Source organism: Manacus candei, unplaced genomic scaffold, assembly GCF_025592945.1.
Source record: "Manacus candei isolate 608988 ecotype Guabito, Panama unplaced genomic scaffold, ASM2559294v1 h1tg000050l, whole genome shotgun sequence".
In the NCBI taxonomy this organism is placed as follows: domain Eukaryota; kingdom Metazoa; phylum Chordata; class Aves; order Passeriformes; family Pipridae; genus Manacus; species Manacus candei.
This window is the reverse complement of record NW_026138098.1, coordinates 13,453,181-13,473,310: the sequence shown is the minus strand read 5'-3', so window position 1 is coordinate 13,473,310 and position 20,130 is coordinate 13,453,181. Positions and strand designations below refer to the sequence as shown.

Below are 20,130 nucleotides of genomic sequence, written 5' to 3'. Positions count from 1 at the left end.
ATAAGTAATACCCTTAAATACGGTTTCCTGGAAAGTCACCTTGCCAGCCTGTCCCTTTGGCTTTGGACTAGACTATGAGCCTGACCTATTGGGTCTACAAAAACTCATAAGTTGTTGGGTTTAGAGCTATGCCATGATTTAAAAAAAAGAATCTTTGGTGTTATCTGGATCATCAGGACATGTATTACGTGGTTTCAGGTAGGGGTCCCTTGCAGAGCAGCCTTGGGGGTGGCTGAGACCAGTAGGCACGAAGAGCTCTGAAATTGTGTGGAATGACCTCAGTGATGGGACCTGCTGAAAATACCACCAAGAGGCTGCTTAATGCTCTCCTGCATAGCTCTCTTCCTCTATTACTTACAAAGACTTCCTCAAAATCCCCCAAACAGCTCACCCCTGGAGATTTGCAGCAATTAGCTTCTGCTATCAAAGAGAGCCTTCCCAGTGAGAATGGAAGAGCAGATGGGGCGGGGGGTCCTACCTGCAAACTCCTTCATTAAAAAGACATAAATCCCTGCTGCATCCTTTCAACTTGCCTGGGAAGAGATGCACCCCCAGTGAAGTCTCCCCTCTTGTGTGCATAGGGGAAAAGGCCACAGCTTAAATGCCACTGCATTAGCACAGCACTATTTTTTTTCCAAATTCTCAGCATGTCTGGGAGGAAGCAGCTAAGAGGACTTGACTTTGATCTGGAGCATTAGAGTAGGGATCTTCACCATACTGTGGATGTGGGGGTGTCCTGTCTGCCTGGCTTTGCTTGTACCTGTGCAGCCTTGGGGATTTTAGCCCTCAATCCATGAAAAGAGGAGGTCCTGCAGCCTCATCCCACATGAGGAACCCCAAAACAATCTGTCCTACAACCTGGTCTGGGTGTTTTGATGATTGTAGAGGTGCCCCAAATCCTGTTCTTCCACTGTGAGATCTGCAGCATTGTTGTCCTCCCACAGCAGGCAGGGAAAGTGTTGTGAGTGCAGCGGCCCAAAGTTGGGGGGAAACAGAAGGGATTCCTGAGTTCCTGTTCACTGTGTTTAGCAGGAGGTCACTCTGGCTCAGGGACACCTGCCACCTCCCTGGGGGGAGCAGACCTGCAGAACTCCCTCAGGATGAGCTGAATGAGATTTGGGACCAGGAAGGATTTGTGGCTACAGTCCCCAGAGCCCTGTGCTCTGCTGCCGTATTGGGTCGTCCTGCACAATTCTTTACTCTTCTATTTTCCAAGAGCTTAAACAAAGCAGGGGCTGTTTTATCTCCTCTAAAGGGTCTCAGCCACCACAAGCCATACCTGCAGCTCCCAGTGTTCATCTCTGGCTGTGTCTCAGGGATGCTGAACTGTGTCCTGCATTCTGTATCCCTCATAACTGACGGACATGGAGCACTGATGGCCAGGCATCGGGTGTCTGTTCTCCCACCTGGGATCGCTGCACAGCAGCCGAGGCCTTGGGAACAACCGGGGTCTCAGGGTGCTGGGACATGAGCACACACTAATTCACAGGTATTTTCCTGAATCGGATGTGCCAGCGCTCTGTGAATCCGTGCACTGAGGATGAGTGGAGCGGGGCAACTGGAGGGGCTTCGAACATGCCCGGTGGGAGCTCCAAACCCCGGCCCCGCTCACGCCGAACTTCGGCACGGGGCGGCTGAGCAGAGGTGAGGTGAGGGAGGAGCGCGGCTTAAATTTAACACTCAGTGGTTAATTTCGCTCTCAGGCGCGACAGAACAGAGGAGATGCCGGGGCGGGCGCGGGGTGCCCGGCGGGGTAGAGCGAGACGGCTCGATCTCTGACCGTCGCACGGTACCGCATCGAACTGGACACGGGCACGGCGAGGGGCCGCCCCCGGCGCCAGCAGATCCCGGGACGAGCCCCGTCGGGCCAGGCTGCGGGGCGCGGCGGGGCCGCCAGGGGGCGCTCCGCGACCGCCGACCGGCGCGGCGGAGGGACGGGGGGCGGCGCTCCGGGGCCGCCGAGAGGAACGAGCGGCGCGGCGGGTCTGTGGGCAGCGGCGGCCGCCGCAGGCCGGGCGGGGACGGTGGGAGGAGCGGTGGGAGCCGGGAGAGAGGTGGTAGCGGGTCCTTGGGGCCCGTTCTGCCGCCCCGTCGCCCCGTGCGGGCGCTCCCGCCGAGCGCCCCGCGCGCCGGCCGCACCGCGCCCCCATTGGTCGCGCCCCCTCCGAGGCCCCGCCCCCTCCAACCCCGGACCCCTCCGCCATTGGCTGCTGCCTCGCGCCCGGCTCCGCCCCCGCGCGCACGGCGTACACACGGGAGTCACGCGCCCCCGGGGCTGGGGAGGGGGCGGTGCGCGGCGGGGGCGGGGCCGGGCGGTGATTGGCGGGGCGGCGGGCGCTGATTGGCGGCTGCGCGGCCGAGGCCCCGCCCCCGCGCGGCGGGCGGGGCGGGGTGGGGCGGGGCGGGCGCGGGTAGAGGCGGTGCTGGTCGGCCCGGCTCGGCAGTCGCCGCCCGTCGGGTCCCGCGGGCAGCAGAGCCCGCGCCTCGCCCGCCGCCGCCGCGCCCGCCACCGCCGCCGCCGGGAGAGCCGGGGCACGCCGCAGGCGCCGCACGGCGATGCGGGGCCGCGGCGGCGCCGAGCCCTGACTAAAGATGGCCGCGCTGCCCGGTGGGAACATGGCGGGGGGCGGCCGGGGGGCGCGGGTGCTGCTGCTGCTGCTGCTGCTCGGCGGCTGCCTGGGCCGGCGGCCCCCGGCCGCCGCCGCTGCCGCCGCCGCGCCGCCCGCCGCCGTCGTGCCCCCGCCGGCGGCGGAGGAGACGGTGATCATCGGCCTGCGGCTGGAGGACACGGACGACGTCTCCTTCATGGAGGGGGGCGCGCTGCGGGTGAGCGAGCGGACGCGGGTGAAGCTGCGGGTCTACGGGCAGAACATCAACAACGAGACGTGGTCGCGCATCGCCTTCACGGAGCAAGAGCGGCAGCCGGGCGGGCAGGCGGCGGCGGGGCCGGCGGGGCGCGGCGCCGGCGGGGCCGGCGGCGTGGCGGCGAGCGGCGGCGGGGCCCCGCAGCGCTGCGGCATCCGCACCTCGGACATCATCATCCTGCCGCACATCGTGCTCAACCGCCGCACCTCGGGCATCATCGAGATCGAGATCAAGCCCCTGCGCAAGACGGAGAAGAGCAAGTCCTATTACCTGTGCACCTCCGTCTCGGCCCCCCCTGCCGCCGCCGCCGCCGCCCTGGGACCCGGCGCTCCCGGGGGGCTGGCAGGGGCCGAGGGGCCGGCGGGACCCCCGCCCTGGGGTGAGACCACCTGGATCTACCACGACGGCGAGGACACCAAGATGATCGTGGGTGAGGAGAAGAAGTTCTTGCTGCCCTTCTGGCTGCAAGTCATTTTCATCTCTCTCCTCCTGTGCCTCTCCGGCATGTTCAGTGGCCTCAACCTGGGCCTGATGGCCCTGGACCCCATGGAGTTGCGCATCGTGCAGAATTGTGGCACGGACAAAGAAAAGAACTATGCCAAGCGCATCGAGCCTGTGCGGCGTCAGGGCAACTACCTGCTATGCTCCCTCCTGCTCGGCAATGTCCTGGTCAATACCACACTTACCATCCTGCTGGATGACATTGCCGGCTCTGGGCTGGTGGCCGTGGTGGTCTCCACCATCGGTATCGTCATCTTCGGCGAGATCGTGCCGCAGGCAATTTGCTCTCGGCACGGCCTGGCCGTGGGCGCCAACACCATCTTCCTCACCAAGTTTTTCATGATGATGACCTTCCCGGCCTCCTACCCCGTCAGCAAGTTGCTGGACTGTGTCCTGGGCCAGGAGATCGGCACGGTCTATAACCGTGAGAAGTTGTTGGAGATGCTGCGGGTCACCGACCCTTATAACGATCTAGTCAAGGAGGAGCTCAACATTATCCAAGGAGCCCTGGAACTGCGCACTAAGACTGTGGAGGATGTGATGACTCCCCTCCGAGACTGTTTTATGATTGCTGCCGAGGCCGTGCTCGACTTCAACACTATGTCTGAGATCATGGAGAGCGGTTACACCCGCATCCCCGTTTTTGAGGGTGACCGCTCCAACATCGTGGACTTGCTCTTTGTTAAGGACCTGGCTTTTGTGGACCCCGATGACTGCACGCCACTAAAGACCATCACCCGCTTCTACAACCATCCTCTGCACTTTGTGTTCAACGACACCAAGCTCGATGCTATGCTGGAGGAGTTCAAGAAAGGTGGGCTTGTGCCTGTGGCAGGGGCGCGGTGGGGAGGTACTGTTTGATGGCTGTCAGCATCTACCTTCTTGCAGCAAGGGAGCTCTGCAGAGGGGCCTCTGGGGTTCCCGCTTGTGGAGGGGTGTGGGAAGATGCATTCAGGACATGGAGTGGCCGGTATTTAGGCATCTGCCAGATCTGCTTGTCCTCTGGGCCAGAAAGCTGATACACGGCTGGTATGTGCCCCCGGCCTCTTTTCCCCCACTGCACTGGGATGTGTGTGTGGGCATGGTGCCAAGCAAGGTTGTTTTCTTTCTTGTTTTTTCCACTCATCTGTCCATTATAGTGGGAACCGCTGCCGGGAATCCGCGCCCGTTACTTGGCTGTGTCTTCTCCGTGCTTTTTCAGCTGGCCTGACGGGGAGGAGCGGGTGGGCTGCTCGGGTGTCTTCCAGGCTTAGTTAGTGCGCGCACACGTGCTGAGATAAACAAGACGTTTTAGCGCCATTCATAGGCTCAGCCGGCCGACCTTGGCTCTCTGCTTGTGTTCCAGTTATTTTGATTGATGTTTGATATTCTAACTCATAAGTTGTTTCAGGGTCTTAAAATACATTCGAAAGCACCTGTTGGTGCTGCACTTCAGAGATACAATGCTTTTTTTCCCATGCTTCCCTCTGCTTCAGGACCAGAGGATCAGCAGAGACGTGACCCTTTCTGCCTCTTTGGTGTAGCTGGTGTATTGGTTACATCAGAATAGGACTGAGGCTTTCTGTCCTTACCTTATCTGAATTGTGGGAGGTGTTCATTTGACAAATGCATCTGAATTCTTGTAGAAGCTCTTGCTTATGAGAAAGGAAAAGAGGTTTTTTGTTTCCCTTTTTAAATCTGTTCCTCTCTGCAAGCCAAATAATAATGGTGTATGGCTTGTGCAGGAAAGAGCTTTCAAAGTAGTGGTTAAGTGAAATTTCAAGTTTGGATGTGTGGACTCCTGTGCTGGAAAACTGAAGGATGTTTGGAATGCCACTGGACTGTTCATACCTGGGGAGATCTGATCAAAATACAGCAGCTCAGTCCCTGGGAGATGATTTGCCTGAGAGGGGAGATCTAATGAGGAATATTTGATTTCAGCTTTTATCAGCTGCAAAAGTTACCTTGGTGAATGGTCTTCCTAGATAATAAGTTCAAATTACCACTTAAATTTCGGGTGCTGTTTTTGTCCACACGCTAAACTTTGAGGGCAAGGCATTTGATCTCCCTTTTCCTGCTTAATTCGTTTAGGGGGGTTACCTCATCTTTATTTCATCCTCATGGATAGAAAGTGAACATACTCTTGCTTTTTATTGACCGGTGCAGCAGTGGTTATCTTTGTCTTTTGGCTTCTGTGTAGTGATGAGGAAATCTTACTTGGTTTTGGAGCTGAGAGAGAGCCTCCCTCAGCTGTGGTTTCTGCACTGCAGGATCTGCAGCTGGGATGTGGGAAAGGCAGTGATGTCACTTAACTGCTGGCTGGTTAAGATGGATTTTGCTGCATGTGCAGGCGAAGGGTGGTTCTTCCCCCCCAGCCCCCGTTGTTCAGACTCCAGATAGCATGATGGGATTCTTAACCAGTAGTGAGACTTGTGGTTTTCTCCAGTTCTGTTTGCATCAATGTGCCTGAAGAAATGAACGTTACGCTGATCGATTTATTTCCCCTGTTTGAAAGGTTGGAATGCTCTGCTGTGTGTTAGCCTAGCAGTCCTTTTATTTACCAGCTGGGAGAATTAGGTGTGCGTTTTAATCCTGCAAGTGCGGCTAAGCCAAATATGCCTCCTTACAGTTCCTGAAAATGGTGCTTAAAATAGGCTTCTTAAAAATTCTGAGTGGCTTGGGAGGTGCAGACCACAGATCAATTTCCCATGTAGGCAGAGAGCTTTTCTTGCCTGTGCTAGGAAACATCCCAGGAGCACAAGTTTAGGGTGACTTCCTAATGTGTGTGTTAATTCAGGCTAGTTTGAGCATACTTGAATGTTTACTCCAGAATAGCTATGCTGGTTGGTCTGTATGGGCAAGCCCTGTGTTAGGACCAGCTCTGTCCTAACCGGTTTCTCTTTAAAAAGTGCAGAGATAGTGGAAATAAATGGCTTCCTTTGTGTCCTTTGAAATGAATGTAAATAACTGATAGTTCGCTTGATCTGGCATAGCACGGTGTCTTTTGCAAGAGCTCTTCCAACTTTCTTCTTCAGAGCAACCTTGCCAAATTCCCATGAGAATGTACAAATTAAGGGTGAGAATCAAATTGCCTGTTACTCTCCGGTAGGGTGTTGAAATTAAATAAGGTTACAGTTTTCAGTCATTCCCTTCCCATCACGTTGACCTCCCACGACAACTGGCTTGCTTCAAAACTCACGTGTGTGTCTTTTTTGGGCAGCTCGTCTGATAGTGCTGTTTAGTTGAATTGGTTTAAAGGAAGAGGATGATTTTTTTTTTTTTTAGAAGTTTTGTAGTTAACTGGGTAGGTGAGGTTTTTGAAACTCACTTTTTAGGCAGAAACAAAACATTCTTAACCTAAATATGGAATGGAGGCTTACAAGGAGGAGATTAAAAGCCAGGCATGGCAAGATATAGATCGTTATGCTGTTGTAGAAGAGGAGATGGGTAGTTCTGTACTTGTTTTGGTGCATATGGAATGAACAGCTGGAGGATTTGGTGGTGGACCCTGTTATTAAAGTTCTTTGACCACAACTGAAAAATAGGTATCTGTTTCACTTCTATGCTGCCAAGCAAGAGACTTAATTTTAAGAGAGAGCTGCAGCACTTTCCACTCCCTTGCTGCTCTAATCTCCAAGTGTGAATAAACATGATTTCTGAAGCAGTCTACAGATATACTTCTCTTCTAAAAAGCATGGTGTACTTGCAAAAAAATAAATAGCTTTGGAAATAGGTGCAATTTTCTATTCTAAGAACAGACCTTAAATCTCTACTAGTGCTGTCAAATCCACTTGCCTGCAAGTTGAGCAGACCGAGTGCTTATGCTTAACTTACTTGAATTCAATCATTCAAATTTAGTGCAAGGAAGTGTAAGGTACTCTTTATACTGGCCTAAGAAATTACCTACCTGACTTTGCTCAGTGCAGAGCACTTATTTCATTTGAAATGAGTTCACTCCCAGTTAATCTGATGCTGGACATTGCTGTAAAGGGAAGCAAGGAGTTACCTGTTCCAGGATTGATTTGTGTCCTGGCTCCTAATCTGCAGCAGGGAGTGAAAGAGCCACAAAGTCATTTTTGGAAAGAAGCTAGTGAACTGTCTCCACTGATCTCTTTTTTTCTTATTGACAAGTGTGTGGAGTTGTTTTTGTTGTGGTTTTTTTTTTTATTCCTTTTTGACAATTTTCTTAGGTCTCTGCTCAAATGCTCTCTGGCACTTGCTCTTGGTGTTTTTCACAGACAGATCTCTGCAGGTGTGATCCTGAATCCAAAGCATTCTATTTCTAGCTTCCTGCCTGCTGGAGCTACAAAAATTCAGCTTGAAAAGCTTTATGCTGTAATACTAATATTTCAAGATTGGCCCACTTTCTGCAAGCCGTTGTACATCTGTGTTCCTGGTGCCCTGGATGGCTTTGGAGGACAGCAGTTTCTCAATTGGAGTCCTCTTTATCTGGGGACTTTGAGTCATATGTTTTGATCTTATTTATATCTGTCTCCACTATTATTTTATACTACAGATCAGAGCTTAATAACCTGTTGCAAAGAAATCACAATAACTGTGGGCAGCAGTTCTGAGCTCTTGTTTTCTGAATCACATGGCAGCCTTGAGAAAATTCCTGTATTTCTTATTAAAATCGTTGCCAACTGGGCCTTAAAAGATTCTTCTTTCCTAAAAACATTATCAGATTTAGCTTGATGACATTCTCTTCGGGTTCTGTTGGTCTTATATTGTCTGCTTTTACTAGTGGTATGTTTGGCTATATTTAGTGTGGACATAGGAGAAAAATGTCCATTTTTTTTCTGGTTGCTCTTCTCCCTCCAAAGAAAACCAGGCTTCAGCAGCCTGAAACATAAACCTCTTACATTTGGGGGTGCAGAGAAGAATACCTAGACCTACTTACTCCTCTTTTGAGCATATAGAACTTCTTTTTGGAAGCAGGTAGGACAGCAAGTAATTGATATCCCAAGGATCCAACGTTCTTCATTACTATTGTTGGTCTGAGGGTTTTTTTCTGTTATTAGGTCACTCGGTCTGAGGGGTTTTTTTTTTTGTTATTAGGTCACTTATCTTTCTGGTGCAGCTTTAATCCAGGTTTGTAGGTGGCTTCTTTCCTGGTTCCTTTCAAGTTTTATGAATTCTCATCCTGCTGAATCTGAGTCCAATCTTCCACAAATAAATTTCATTTAATAAGTCTGAATGCTCACTTTTTAGTTTATCTAGCAGGTTGTCTGTCTCCTGGGCCTTTTTTTCCATGTAATCCTGTAACTGCAACATTACGAGAAACTGGATGAAATTACATAAATCCTTTCTGGATTATGAAAGGCACATAAAACTTTTTCTTGGAAAACAATATCATTTTCAAGGCTGCTTGGCTAATAAAAGGCACCTCCTCTGATCCTTTTGGGGAAATTTATATAAAGGGAAGGGTGTTGAGGAGGTCCAGTGTGGAGACTTTTTCTGTGTGAAGAGAGTGTGGGAATAGTAGGTGGGAAGGAATTTGCCACCAAGAAACAGAAGTCTTAGCATGCTATGCCTGCAGATTTGTTCCCTGAACAAAAATTGCATGTGGGGGTGGGGGTTGCCTCGTGACAAACTGTTTCTTGGCCGTGTGACAGCGCAGCACCCGCAGGTACTGCGCTGCCAAGAGCTTTGCTGGCCTTGCGGAGCTCCTGGGGGATGCGCGCTCGTTCCACTGGAGAGGAGTGGATGTGGGTTACTGCAGGCAGCCCTCCTGCTGGTATGCTGAGGGAGAGGCGTCAAGGGGAATGCATTGGGGAACAGCTCCAGTTCTTCCTGGACTCTCTACTGTGAACTTCTTTCGGGGACCAGGAGTAGAGATGCTACTTGGAGAGCAGCAGTGCTCCTTCACCCTTGCCTGGGTGGGGAGCCCAGCTGGAGGCCTCATTCTGCTTTTATGAGTAGAAATGTGTGGTTTGGGTGGCTGGCAAGGAGAGGAGTAAGTGAATTAAATGGGTTGGGCAGTAGAGGTTTGAGCCTGACCCCTATGTTGGATATGATTCGTTGATTGCTTTTCAGCTGATTGTTCGCAGCTCTTGTCAACAAGCACAAGAAGTTACCTTTTCCTCCTTTGTACGCTAAGTTAGCAAATGCTTGCCTGCACTGAAGCTGATGGGAGTGAATTCCACCACAAGTGACCCATGCTCCTGTCTGCTTTCTCTGTGTCTGTAAAGGTTATCTGTAATAGGCACAGATGTAAACTTCAGGTTGGGCTGTGTAGCCAACAGCATTTCACGGCCAGTTTTGGTGTAGAATAGAATTGAGAGGCATAATGTCAACTACTGAGCAAAGTCAGAAGCACAGGAAAATGATCAGGTAGTTTAACTGTTGTAGTGTTCTTCCAAAATCCTGAAATTTATTTTTTTTTAAATTTTTTCTCTGCCAACATGAGGTTCTGAGGAGCAGAACACTTTCTCAGTGAACTTCAGTTGACTCTGAGGGTGTAAGGACAATGACAGTGAATCCTTAGCAGTAGTTTGTGTCTGACAATGGCTGTGGCTGCTTAGAAAAAGTATTAGAAAAGAGCCAATTTATTTTATCCCCCACGGAAGCTTACTGATCTCATCAGGCTGCGATTCAGGAAGTTCTGGAACTAAAGATACTGTCTTTATTAAATAGCCCTAGATGCTTATTTCTTTCTGTGAGCGTTGTGTAATCAACACTGAACCTTTGTCAGCTCTTGCACATAGACAAACACCAACAGTGGGTGTCTCCTGTCAGTAGCTGTGGAGTGCTGGTGGCAGAGGTGGATCTAAAGGCACATTTCTGATTGTCACTTCTGTATGAAGCCATTCAAAGGTAGGTTTTGTTTTGTCAGGCTGTGGTATCACTCTAGCTGGTAATTTAGGAAATGAGGGAGTGAGCCACCTCACACTTCATATATGTTGTGAGCTCAAGTCCCCTCCCTTTTTTATTGAAGGAATCGTTACAGTGAGTGGGAGCATTGTGGGGGTTACTAAGCCATTTAACTTGGAGCATCAGTGCCACTAGACTGACAAGATCTGCTCATCTCCTGGTTTTAATTGGTGTCAGATTTTGTCTTGCTCACTTGGATGGCAGACATTCTAGTGCACAGGAATTAAGACCTGGAGAGTTCGAAGTCGTGCTACTTCACCTCTTCTGAACACTTAGCAATGGGTGCTTAATAGTAAGCGTGATAAGTCAGTCTTACAGCTGCTGGTCACCATGAATTAGGCAGAGAATGAAAGCAGTGGCCAAGCAGTGTGTTGAATGAGTCTACACACCATCCAGCTGTGCTTTTTTCAGTAATACTTAACAAGAGCTCACTTTTTCATTAGCTTATATGCCTCTACAGAACTGTGGTGCAATTGCCAGTCTAGGTAGACCAATTGCACTTCTAGTATTGAGTCCCTTCCAATTTCACTAATGAAGCTTGTAACAACAGAGAGTGCTCCAGTACCCTGAACCATACCCTGGTGAGTGTGACCTGGCATTCTTGTTGATTTGACGAGGTCCTGAAATACAGCCTACTAGATACAAATAAGAGTGTAAATACGTGATGCTAATGAGCTACAGCCCACAGCACATGGCTAAGTCCAGATCAGGTGGTTGATCCATTCTAGTTCCTGCCAAGGTCACTGAGTCATTTCAAGACTATCAAGTGATGAGATTTTTTTCACTTTTCACCAATGTATAATCATATAAATGAGATGCATAGATCTGTCATTAACCACCTTCTGGTGGAATCTACCTTTTCCCTTTGCCAAGAAACCAGCAAGGCCCAATAGTTGCTGGTGGAAGAAGCTATGCTGGGAATAAACTAGGGCTAAGTGTGATGGTACAGGAAGCATCTGTGAGAAGGGCATGGAAAGTAAAGCTGATTAAAGAGCTATGAGGGGAAGAGATGACCTAGTCACCTCAGTGTAAGTGATCTTAAAGAGAGGTAGATGTAGGGAAGAGAAATGGATGGCCTCGAACAGGTGAGGTGTTCCTTTGGTGTTTTAAATAGCTATGGAGTAAGGAAGTTCTCATTCTGCAACAGTTATGAGTTGAGGCAGAGGAACTGAAGTCTATAGAAAGATTTCCTATAGCTTCTTAAAAAAGCCAAAACTAAACCCCAACAAAAAACCCCACTAATATGACTCCAGGACATGCAGCCATACAGTATCTTTCACAAAGTGGACTTTGAAGAATCAGGTCCCTATCTGACACTCCAACTTGAAACACAAAGTTGCAATATCAGAAGAAGAGATGGCAGTGAGATCCATCATGCTTGGACTGTGTTGTTGTAGTATACAACCTGTAATGCCAGAGATGTTTCATTGTCTGGATTGGCTGGCATGTTGGAAACTGGGATTCTTACATGGGTGTTTGTGGTTATTTTTGTGATTTAAAGATGTGAGTCAGACTTACTCTTCACCTACTGGTGATAGTATCTGCTTGAGAGGACCAGTAAAAGAATACTAGAAAAGTAACTTGTCTTGTAAACAACTTGTCATAAAATATCCAAGCCCCATTAAACAGAAACCTCAAACTAAGAAAGCTTGTGTGGTTGATACTTAATTCTGTCTCTCTATATTGAAGCATTTTGCTTGAAAATTGTTTGGTATAATAATTTCAGTGTTTATGGTGCAACAGCCCTTCTCATCAAGGAATACTTTGGAGGACAGTGTGGTGACTGTGAATCTGGGAGCTGAAACCTCATGATTGTGGAGGCCGTAACACTTTACAAGTTAACACAACTCTGCTGCAGTTATTAATTAACCAAGCAAGAGCTTTGCTCCAGCCAAAGGTACAGGGGCTGGAAGATGAGATGAGCACATACTTTTAGTGCAAAAGGACTGTATAGTTATGTTTTCTGCAGTGCTTTCTGTTGGGATCGCACTATTCTTTTGCTGTCAGCCCTAAAAGGATCTACTCTTCAAATGAAGGTGGTTTTGTAACATTGCTTTCTGCAGGGTGAACTGTGCCATCAGGACCAGGCTTCTGCTTCTTTGAGGTTCTTTCCCACAGCAAGTGTGAATGAAAGTTGGGTTTTTTTAATAGTGAGGTTTTTTACAGTGATATAATCTTTTATACTGATTTGATAGAGCCATTTGTGACAGTTGATCTTTGTGGAGGTGGACAAGGCTTTATTTTCATCATTTGTTCATGGGAAATTAGGGCAACAGAAATGCTGATTCTGCCTTAGTTGGATACTCTGCTGCCAGCAAACAATTTTAAGAAGGATCTTGCCATTTCTGGTTGCTTTCCAGGACTCCACCTCCGGATTTCAGAAGATTGTCCTGCCTACCCTTTGCACTGGGGTGTTCAAAGGGCAGCCCTTGGCTGAAAGGGAGCCTGTAGGACCACTTTCCATGCAGCAGTTATGTGAGGACAAGGACGATCAGTTGCCTGGTTTTACTGCTTGTGAATTGCTTGTCAGCTATTTCTAGATTCCTACCAAAAGGAAGGAAATCTGCCGGTGTGAACTTGTTCTTGATAAAAATTTACAATCTGGCATTGAAAGTAGGTGTGTCTGTGGGTTTTAGGCAAGTTGCAAGCTTAGTTCTTCCTATCTTGCCTGGGACATCTTTCCATTGGAAGCAAGCACAGCTCTCACAGTTACAATTCCCATACACAACAAGTGCAGACATGGACCTTCAGTTGATATTACAGGGCATCTAGTAAAGAGACTTCAGTTAAATTTTATACTGTTTAAGGTAGGCTGAAATTGTGAATTAGAGTTAATCAGTAACTCTAACTTGAACTACAAGGGACATCACTAAGTTTCTGGTACAAGATGGATAAATTAGGTGATATGTTTTGCTTTGTGAATTTGTGTGGGTTTTTTCCCCTTGCTGTGTAACTGAGGTGTGTGAACAGATAAAGCTTTTTGACTTTCAGCTCTTATTGTAGTGTTTTGACACAGTGTGTGGGGAGTGAGGGAAGGAGCATCTCTCAAGATACCTTGAAGACTTGCTGAAGGTCTTGAAGACTTGCTTGAAGACTTGAAGGTCTTCCTCTTCCTCCAGCAGAGGAGAGGAACAAGGGATGCCTCACTGGAAGCTAGGGCAATGGGCCTGTGAGTAGCTTACTATGAACTACATGGTTGTAGAGGTATGGGAGCAATCTGGTCTTGTTGTGTGCTGGTTCCTTACCCTCATGGGGAATAGTTTTTATATCCTTGCCTGGAGCCTTTTGGAATGGTTAGGCTTGAAAACACTAATTTCAAAACCTCAAATTTCAAGAGCTTCACACTGCTCACGGAGTATTTTTTTCTTTTCCTAATGTTGAGGAATTGCTTGTGCTATGTGCATGGGATTTCCCAGAGAAGTCAAAATCACTGTCTTTTCTCTCTTAATAAAAATACTGTACAGTGTACTTCAGACTCAGTGCCAGCTATTAAAAATTTGAGTGCTCACTTGCAAGGAAAATGGGAGACTTACTAGTATCATATGTAGAGGAAAGCCAGGGTTTTTTTCCTTCTGTAGTAGTGTATTTGTGTTTTCCTGTGATCCTTGCAGAGATCACAGCATGCTTAATGCTCTCTTCTCTTTCCATATGATGAAGCCAGCCTCTCTATCATAATCAGGACTGACAGTTTTGTAGGTCTTTCTGTTCATTTGAGAAAGGCCCAGAGGGGGTTTACAACCACTAATGTGAAACTCTTTACCAGTAGCTTACTAGTTTAATTTAGCATCTTACTGGTTTAATTCAGCTTGTGTTATCTGAAGGCTCCCAAGGAGATCCTGGAAATGGAGAAGTTGCACAGTTCACCCTGTAGGCAGTCTTGGTGGGGGGTGAAGCTCCCAGTGTGGGAATGCCCTGAGGTTAGAGCTTGAGGAAGGCAGCTGGGGCAGTGAAAAAACTTAATTACCTACTAGATGCAGTCTCCAAGAACTACAGCAATCTGTTGCTCGATGCCAATCATAGGGTTGAACCTCTGAGTGCATTTGTAGAGCCAACATGCAAGCAAATAGAGTAGCTTTCTTTTTTCCTGCTTTCTTCAATGCCCCTGGGGTTAAGGGTGGGGATGAAGGTTTCCCTGTACTGTGTGATGCACCACAGATGGGAATCCCAATCTCTTCTCTGCATGGGCATGCTTGCTGTGCATGGGATGAGAGGTCTTCCAGGAGAGCTGTGATGTCAATGGCTCTATTCTGTTAGTGTTTTTTTTTTCTTTCCAGAGCAGCTGTTTTGAATTTTCCAGTTTTTGCTGTAATCTTTGAACAAGCTTTATTTTATTATAAGAGAGACACTGTGGAAGCGTGTGGGGTGGAGTGAAGACACGCATACATTTGAGTGTCGAGGTCATTTTCATTTCTGATTACTGGCCTGAAAACCATGTATAAACTTGCTTCTTGCCTGCTGTTTGAACATGGTCCAGTGGTAAGAGGCTTTAATACATTTCTTCTTTGCAAATCATCAACCTCACATCTTCCAGTAAAGGAAAGAATTTGAGAGTATAGCTTCCAAGAGTAATAGCCCTCTCAACCCTATGCAGTGCACAGGCTCCAACCAAAAACTTCCAAGGAAAATATTCAGAAAAGGGGAAGTTGTCTAGCTGTATCCCTGATGGTGTTTCATTTAAACTATTTGGCTTTGCAGAGAGATCAGTGCGCTCTTTTTTTCAAATAGACATGGAACCATCCTGGAACTAATAACTCTGTGGACTATCTTAATCCAAGCATAGCGTAGAGAAATTAAGAAAATGTCTCTTACTTCCCCAGCTTATATTGATGATGCTCTGTAGTTTGCCATTGTTCCCACTATCCAATTAATCCCTAGATGAAAACACGCTTGGAAGTATTGGAGGCTGCTTCCAGGTACCCTGCTTTCTGCTTACATCTACCTCCTGATCAGAAGAAAGAGCTGAGTGCCTTGAGCAGTGTTTGAAAGGTTTAAAGGAGGATGCTGAGTGAAGAGCTACCATGAGGATGCTGGTAGGTTTGGGGATTTGGGCGGTATCTGGGTCTGCATCTATTTCCTTTGAAAAACACCAGAACAGCAATGTCCTGCCAGTTTTTAGAGAGAATATTTGGGAGGGAATGAAGTACTTTAAACCTCTTTCAACAAATGAGGTTATCATAACTATCCTCTCCAGAGCTGCAGTTAGTAGTTGTGACAAAGAATGAGTGTGTACTGTGATTAAACATGTACTCCCATAGTTAGAGGCAGTATGCTGTTTCTGGGAGCAAGAACTTTTGCTGTGGTAATGCTTGTGAATAATTCTAACAAAAGGAATTCTCATCTCTCTGTGTTTCCTGGAGCTTTGAGGATGATTGGGACATAAAAAACCCTGAAGATATGACTAGATGAAAAAATCCTTGCAGATAGGAACAGATTTTTTTTTTAACCTTGTAAAACTGAGTTTAAAGCATATAGGGGACTTAATTTTCCTATTCCTGTATTTTTTATGGAAAAGTGACCCAAGGAAATCAAGGGCATAATTGCTTCAAGTGAATTGAGAGTTGGGCAAGGATAAAGTGTTGGGTTTTATCTTTTGGATTTCCTAGAGCTGTCCAGTGTTGCAGTTGACTGTGATGCCTTCTCCTTGTGCTTCAATTGCTTTGCTCTATAATGCGGACTTGTTTTTGTCCCTTTTCCATGTATCAACTGAAAGGTTTTCAGGGAGCTGGTATGTTTCAGCTTTTCTACTGTAATTTAGGTTCTATAATAGCAGTTTGGTTTAATGTTCATCTAACAGCTTCCTTGCAAGTTGATTGCAACTTTCTTTAAACTGACAAGCCTTCCAGTGACTCAGATTTTGTTTCTCTTGCCCTGAGTTCCTTGGCTTTATTTAGCATTTTCATTCTCCTTTTTCAGATCAATGTGTAGTTCTCCTGGCACTGTTTGTTGGCAGAAGGTGGGGAAAACCAGAGAGAGTCTAGGAGACAGTGGCAACAGATAAGATGAGGCCATTCCACTAGGCAAGTGTGTGGAGACGCAGCTGAGGTGAATGGTACATGGTTAATGCTCTGTTCTGTGAAGCTTTATGGCTACTAAAATTGCTGCTGTAAAGTTCATTGTTGAGTGCTTTCTAACCTCTTGCTGACACAGAGGGTTTTAATCTGTTGTTTTTTCCTTATGGTGTCAGAGATGCCATTTACCCTTTTATCCTGTGCTGTTTGACATTTGTTTTCAAATGGTTTTAAGGTAATGTCCAGTTTAGGATTAATTATGTACTAAATATTTTTCTGTTTTTCTGGGCTGAAAATCTAGTAAGCAAGTCTTTAGTGGCATAGCTGTTAGTGCTTAAATTCCCACTCTCAAGGGATATGCGGGTAGCTGTCCTTTTTTCATGTCAGTGACAAGGTGGTAACCAAAGTATAATTAAAGACCTTGGCTTCCCCATGAGCCAGAAAGCCCTGAGCTCTTATTCCTGGTACCACTGGAAGGTTACTCTTACACCACGGACAGGTCATGTACACCAGAGGGTAACACTTCAGTGTTCTTCATTGCAATCCATTCCAAGGAGCCTTAAGCAAACTGGCTAAGAGGAATGCAGCGACACAAATCAAGTCTGTTTTCACTATTGGTGAATCCCATTCATTTCAGATGAAAAGACTGGCTTAGTTGGGCTCTTTCCCTTATTCCACGTGTGGTGATGTGATATGGGGATAGCTCGGCCCACGAGCCTTCTATTTGTCAGCAGTTAAGGGGGTTTGCAAGGTTTGTCCGTGGGACAGTCTAACCCTGCTCTGAGCTGGTGCAGTGTGTGTATGCCACTCAGTCTGTCCTGCGTTTTTTGAGTGTATTGGCAGAGACTGAGTTCTGCCACTGCTTTGATGCCTGTACACATCAGGCTCTAGGCTGGACTTGCCTCTGTGACACACAGAATTGTCACAGAACCTGTGTCCTGATGATACTATTATCACTATGTCTCTTGATGCTTCCGTTAATGTCTGATGTCTGATTAAAGTGTCTGTTACTGCAGAATGTTGGCATTGACTCATAATCCAGGGCACCACTTCTGCTAGCATGAAGTTGTGCCCTTGTGATCATAATGACTTGTCTAGCTCCATCTTGGCTCTTTATTGTTTTCTTTGACATAGGAGATAGGAACAGTATGGAAGAGCTGAGAATTTTCCTGCTTGTCCCATTCAGAAAATGGATGTGACTGGGACAGCGAAGGCATGATTTGTTTTCTCATCCCTCTCCCAGGGGTTAGGCTTGCACAGGGGAGGGGTGGACAAGGGACTAGTTCATTCTTCTTGCTATGACTGACTGAATGAAAAGGTGAATGAGTGGTATTCTTCAGTAAAGTGTCAATTTGGAGGTCTCATTGGAAAAGTTGCTACCAGAAGTGATAGAAGGAGATTTCTAGTTTTAGATTAAATTATTTTTCCTTAATTTTTAATCCCTTTGTGTTGGAACAAGGAGCCAAAGGGAGTGATGGTAGGACTAGGCAGGGCAGCCTTTGCAGACTGTAAGGAGGATATTGGGAGTGTTGCAACCTTTGAGTTGTTAACCTTTTGAAGTGGCATGGGGTAGATGTCTCATTACCCTCGCCTCAACACAGGCACGTTTTATCTGTGACATACCAAGCAAATTGCCTTTTGCCTCAGAGATGGTGAAGGGCTGTTAAACCTGTTTGGCTTCGAGGCAGTCATTCTGTGGATTCTCTTTATCTGCACTGTGAGGGTCAGGAGGCCTGCAGAAGCCACCCTCCTCTTCCCAGGTCTCATGGCTGCTCTACAGGACCAGCACTTAAGGCAAAAGCTCCTGTGTTGAATTTGGGGATTTTAGTAAGTGCTTACAAAAATAGTAGTAGACTGTCCCTCCAGGGCCAGGTAAGGGAGCTGCAATGCTTGTGGAGAAATCTGCAGCCACAATTGAATAAGCCAGTGATTGCTGTGCTTGAGTATGATGTTTGAAGATCTTATTAGAGAAAATGGAACATTAAGCTAGGTCTGATTTTAATTTTGATACTAAATTTTGAAGACCAGTTGTCATGTGTTTCTTATTTTCCCTGTCAGAATAAGCTATTTTTAACACAAATGACTGGCTGCATTGGTGTCTGTCAAAATGCTGGTTTCAGCATGAAGAAACAATTGATATGTACTCATACATGATTTATGTACCCATAAATGCATTTTTGGCAGTGATCATGTTTCTTAGTACATCACGCATCTGTAGCAGGTGACAGTAATGCAGAACAAAGCTATGAGCATTTCTGTTTGCTTCTCTTTTTCTTTTTTCTTCCAGCTATTACAAACTCCTGTGAGATTGCTGAGGTGGTTGAGCAGAATCCAGAAGCCCTGTAAAGAGAGGGAAAGTGAGAGAACTCCACTTGTTCTGTGTATTGGAAAGTTTAAAGCATAAAATAAAGAAAATGAAAACTATCCTAAAAAGAGTAAAATCTACTGATGGGAATAATCATTAAAGTATTTGACCTCCCTCTGCTGTTCCTGTCACAGCTAACACGCTCCTGACTTGCAGTTTGTCCTTGCCTGTGTTTTTGGCATGTCTCAGTAATCCCTCTTATGTTACCAAAACAGGTGCCACACAGACACAAGCAAAGGAGTTTTCTTACTGTTCCACCAAAGGATATGACTCATTGTTGAAGAGATGGTTCATTTGGTGGAGCAACTAAACTAAAAGTATGGAAATTTTCAGGGTTTCCAGTGATAAGTCTTTCCTTTGGATATTTTCTGTGTTATGGATACAAGAAAACTTTTGACTGTGGACATTGGTCTATTAGGGATTGACTTGTCGTTAAGTTTAATTTATGTGAGCCTCATAATGCAGGTGACTGCTTGGTAGTGGAAGTTGAGCTAGATTTGAATCTGTAGAAGGTTATTGACTTGATCTTTTAATCTGTCAGCTCATTCTTCACTCCTCTTTTCTGTTTGGATGTTGTAGTATTGAGATGTTTTTGGAAAGAGTACTGGGAAAACTTGCAAACATTTTTCAAACAAAAGATGATTTGTCTTCATGGCTGGGAGGGTTCATTTGGACACTTGCTCTGAAATTTTTTTTTGTTTGGAAAACTGAAGTTCTTAGAAGTTAGATGGCCTTTGTTCTTTCCTCTGTCTCAGACATCTGTATCAGCTCTCTCACCGAGCTCTTTATCTTACTTGGCTTTTCTGTGGATGCCTGGAGGCCTTGGCTCACATTCTCAAGAGTGTCCACTGGTTCAAGAAGCCATCGCTGCTATCAAATTACCTTGACAGCTGTTGTCCCATTTCATATTTGCCATCCCCTCCCCCTGGCTCCCTTGTGATTTTTGGCAGAAGCTGTGGCTATTGAGCAATAAAACTTGGATCTGAGAATCCTGTTGCTGGTGGGAAAATGAGATGAGAGCATGCTAGTTAATGCCTTGCAACTTGACTTCTTGATGATGTACAATCAGTAGCATCTTTATTTAAAAACAAAACCTACCACTAGCTACTGTGTGGATTGAGTGGATGGTTTGTTTACTGTTCATCTGGAGTTGTGTGATAGGTGCTGGTCTCTTAAAATAGCACACTCTATACCAAGATGTTTATAACCAGAAAAGCTCTTGATTCTGAGTCCTTGATAAATGCCTAAGGACTGCAGGACAGCTTAGATGTTTGTGTTAATGAAAGTGATCCATAAGGGCACAATCAACTTTGCCTTCATGTTACTTGTATCAATGATCCTGCCCCTGCGTAACCTGGAATAGAGCTCCTGTAGTGCTATTTAGTAGACATTAAAGATGATCCTATAAGAAGTAACTGGTCTTGCTTTGATTTGAATTAATAAAATGTAGATATTTGGAGCATTTGTGGACTCTTCTTTTGTGTGTGTTTGGGGATCAATTGCCAGTCTTTTAAATGAAACCATAAAACACTTTTGGCA

At 46.6% G+C, this 20,130-nt stretch overlaps 1 protein-coding gene across 5 annotated transcripts in view; it reads left to right on the top strand.

The window, feature by feature from the left end:
- The first annotated feature begins 2,429 nt into the window (after positions 1-2,429).
- CNNM2 (cyclin and CBS domain divalent metal cation transport mediator 2) overlaps positions 2,430-20,130 on the top strand; it is a 113,720-nt gene continuing 96,019 nt past the window's right edge. For 3 of the 5 annotated variants that reach the window (XR_007906797.1, XM_051800475.1, XM_051800477.1), the window contains exon 1: positions 2,432-4,180. Coding sequence is in view for 4 of the 5 variants with exons in the window: in XM_051800475.1 (XP_051656435.1) it covers positions 2,593-4,180 (1,588 nt within the window). In the remaining variant the exon portion in view is untranslated. Of the gene's footprint in view, positions 4,181-18,513; positions 19,039-20,130 lie in introns of those variants that run through there. The other 2 variants (XM_051800480.1, XM_051800476.1) reach the window with 2 other exon arrangements.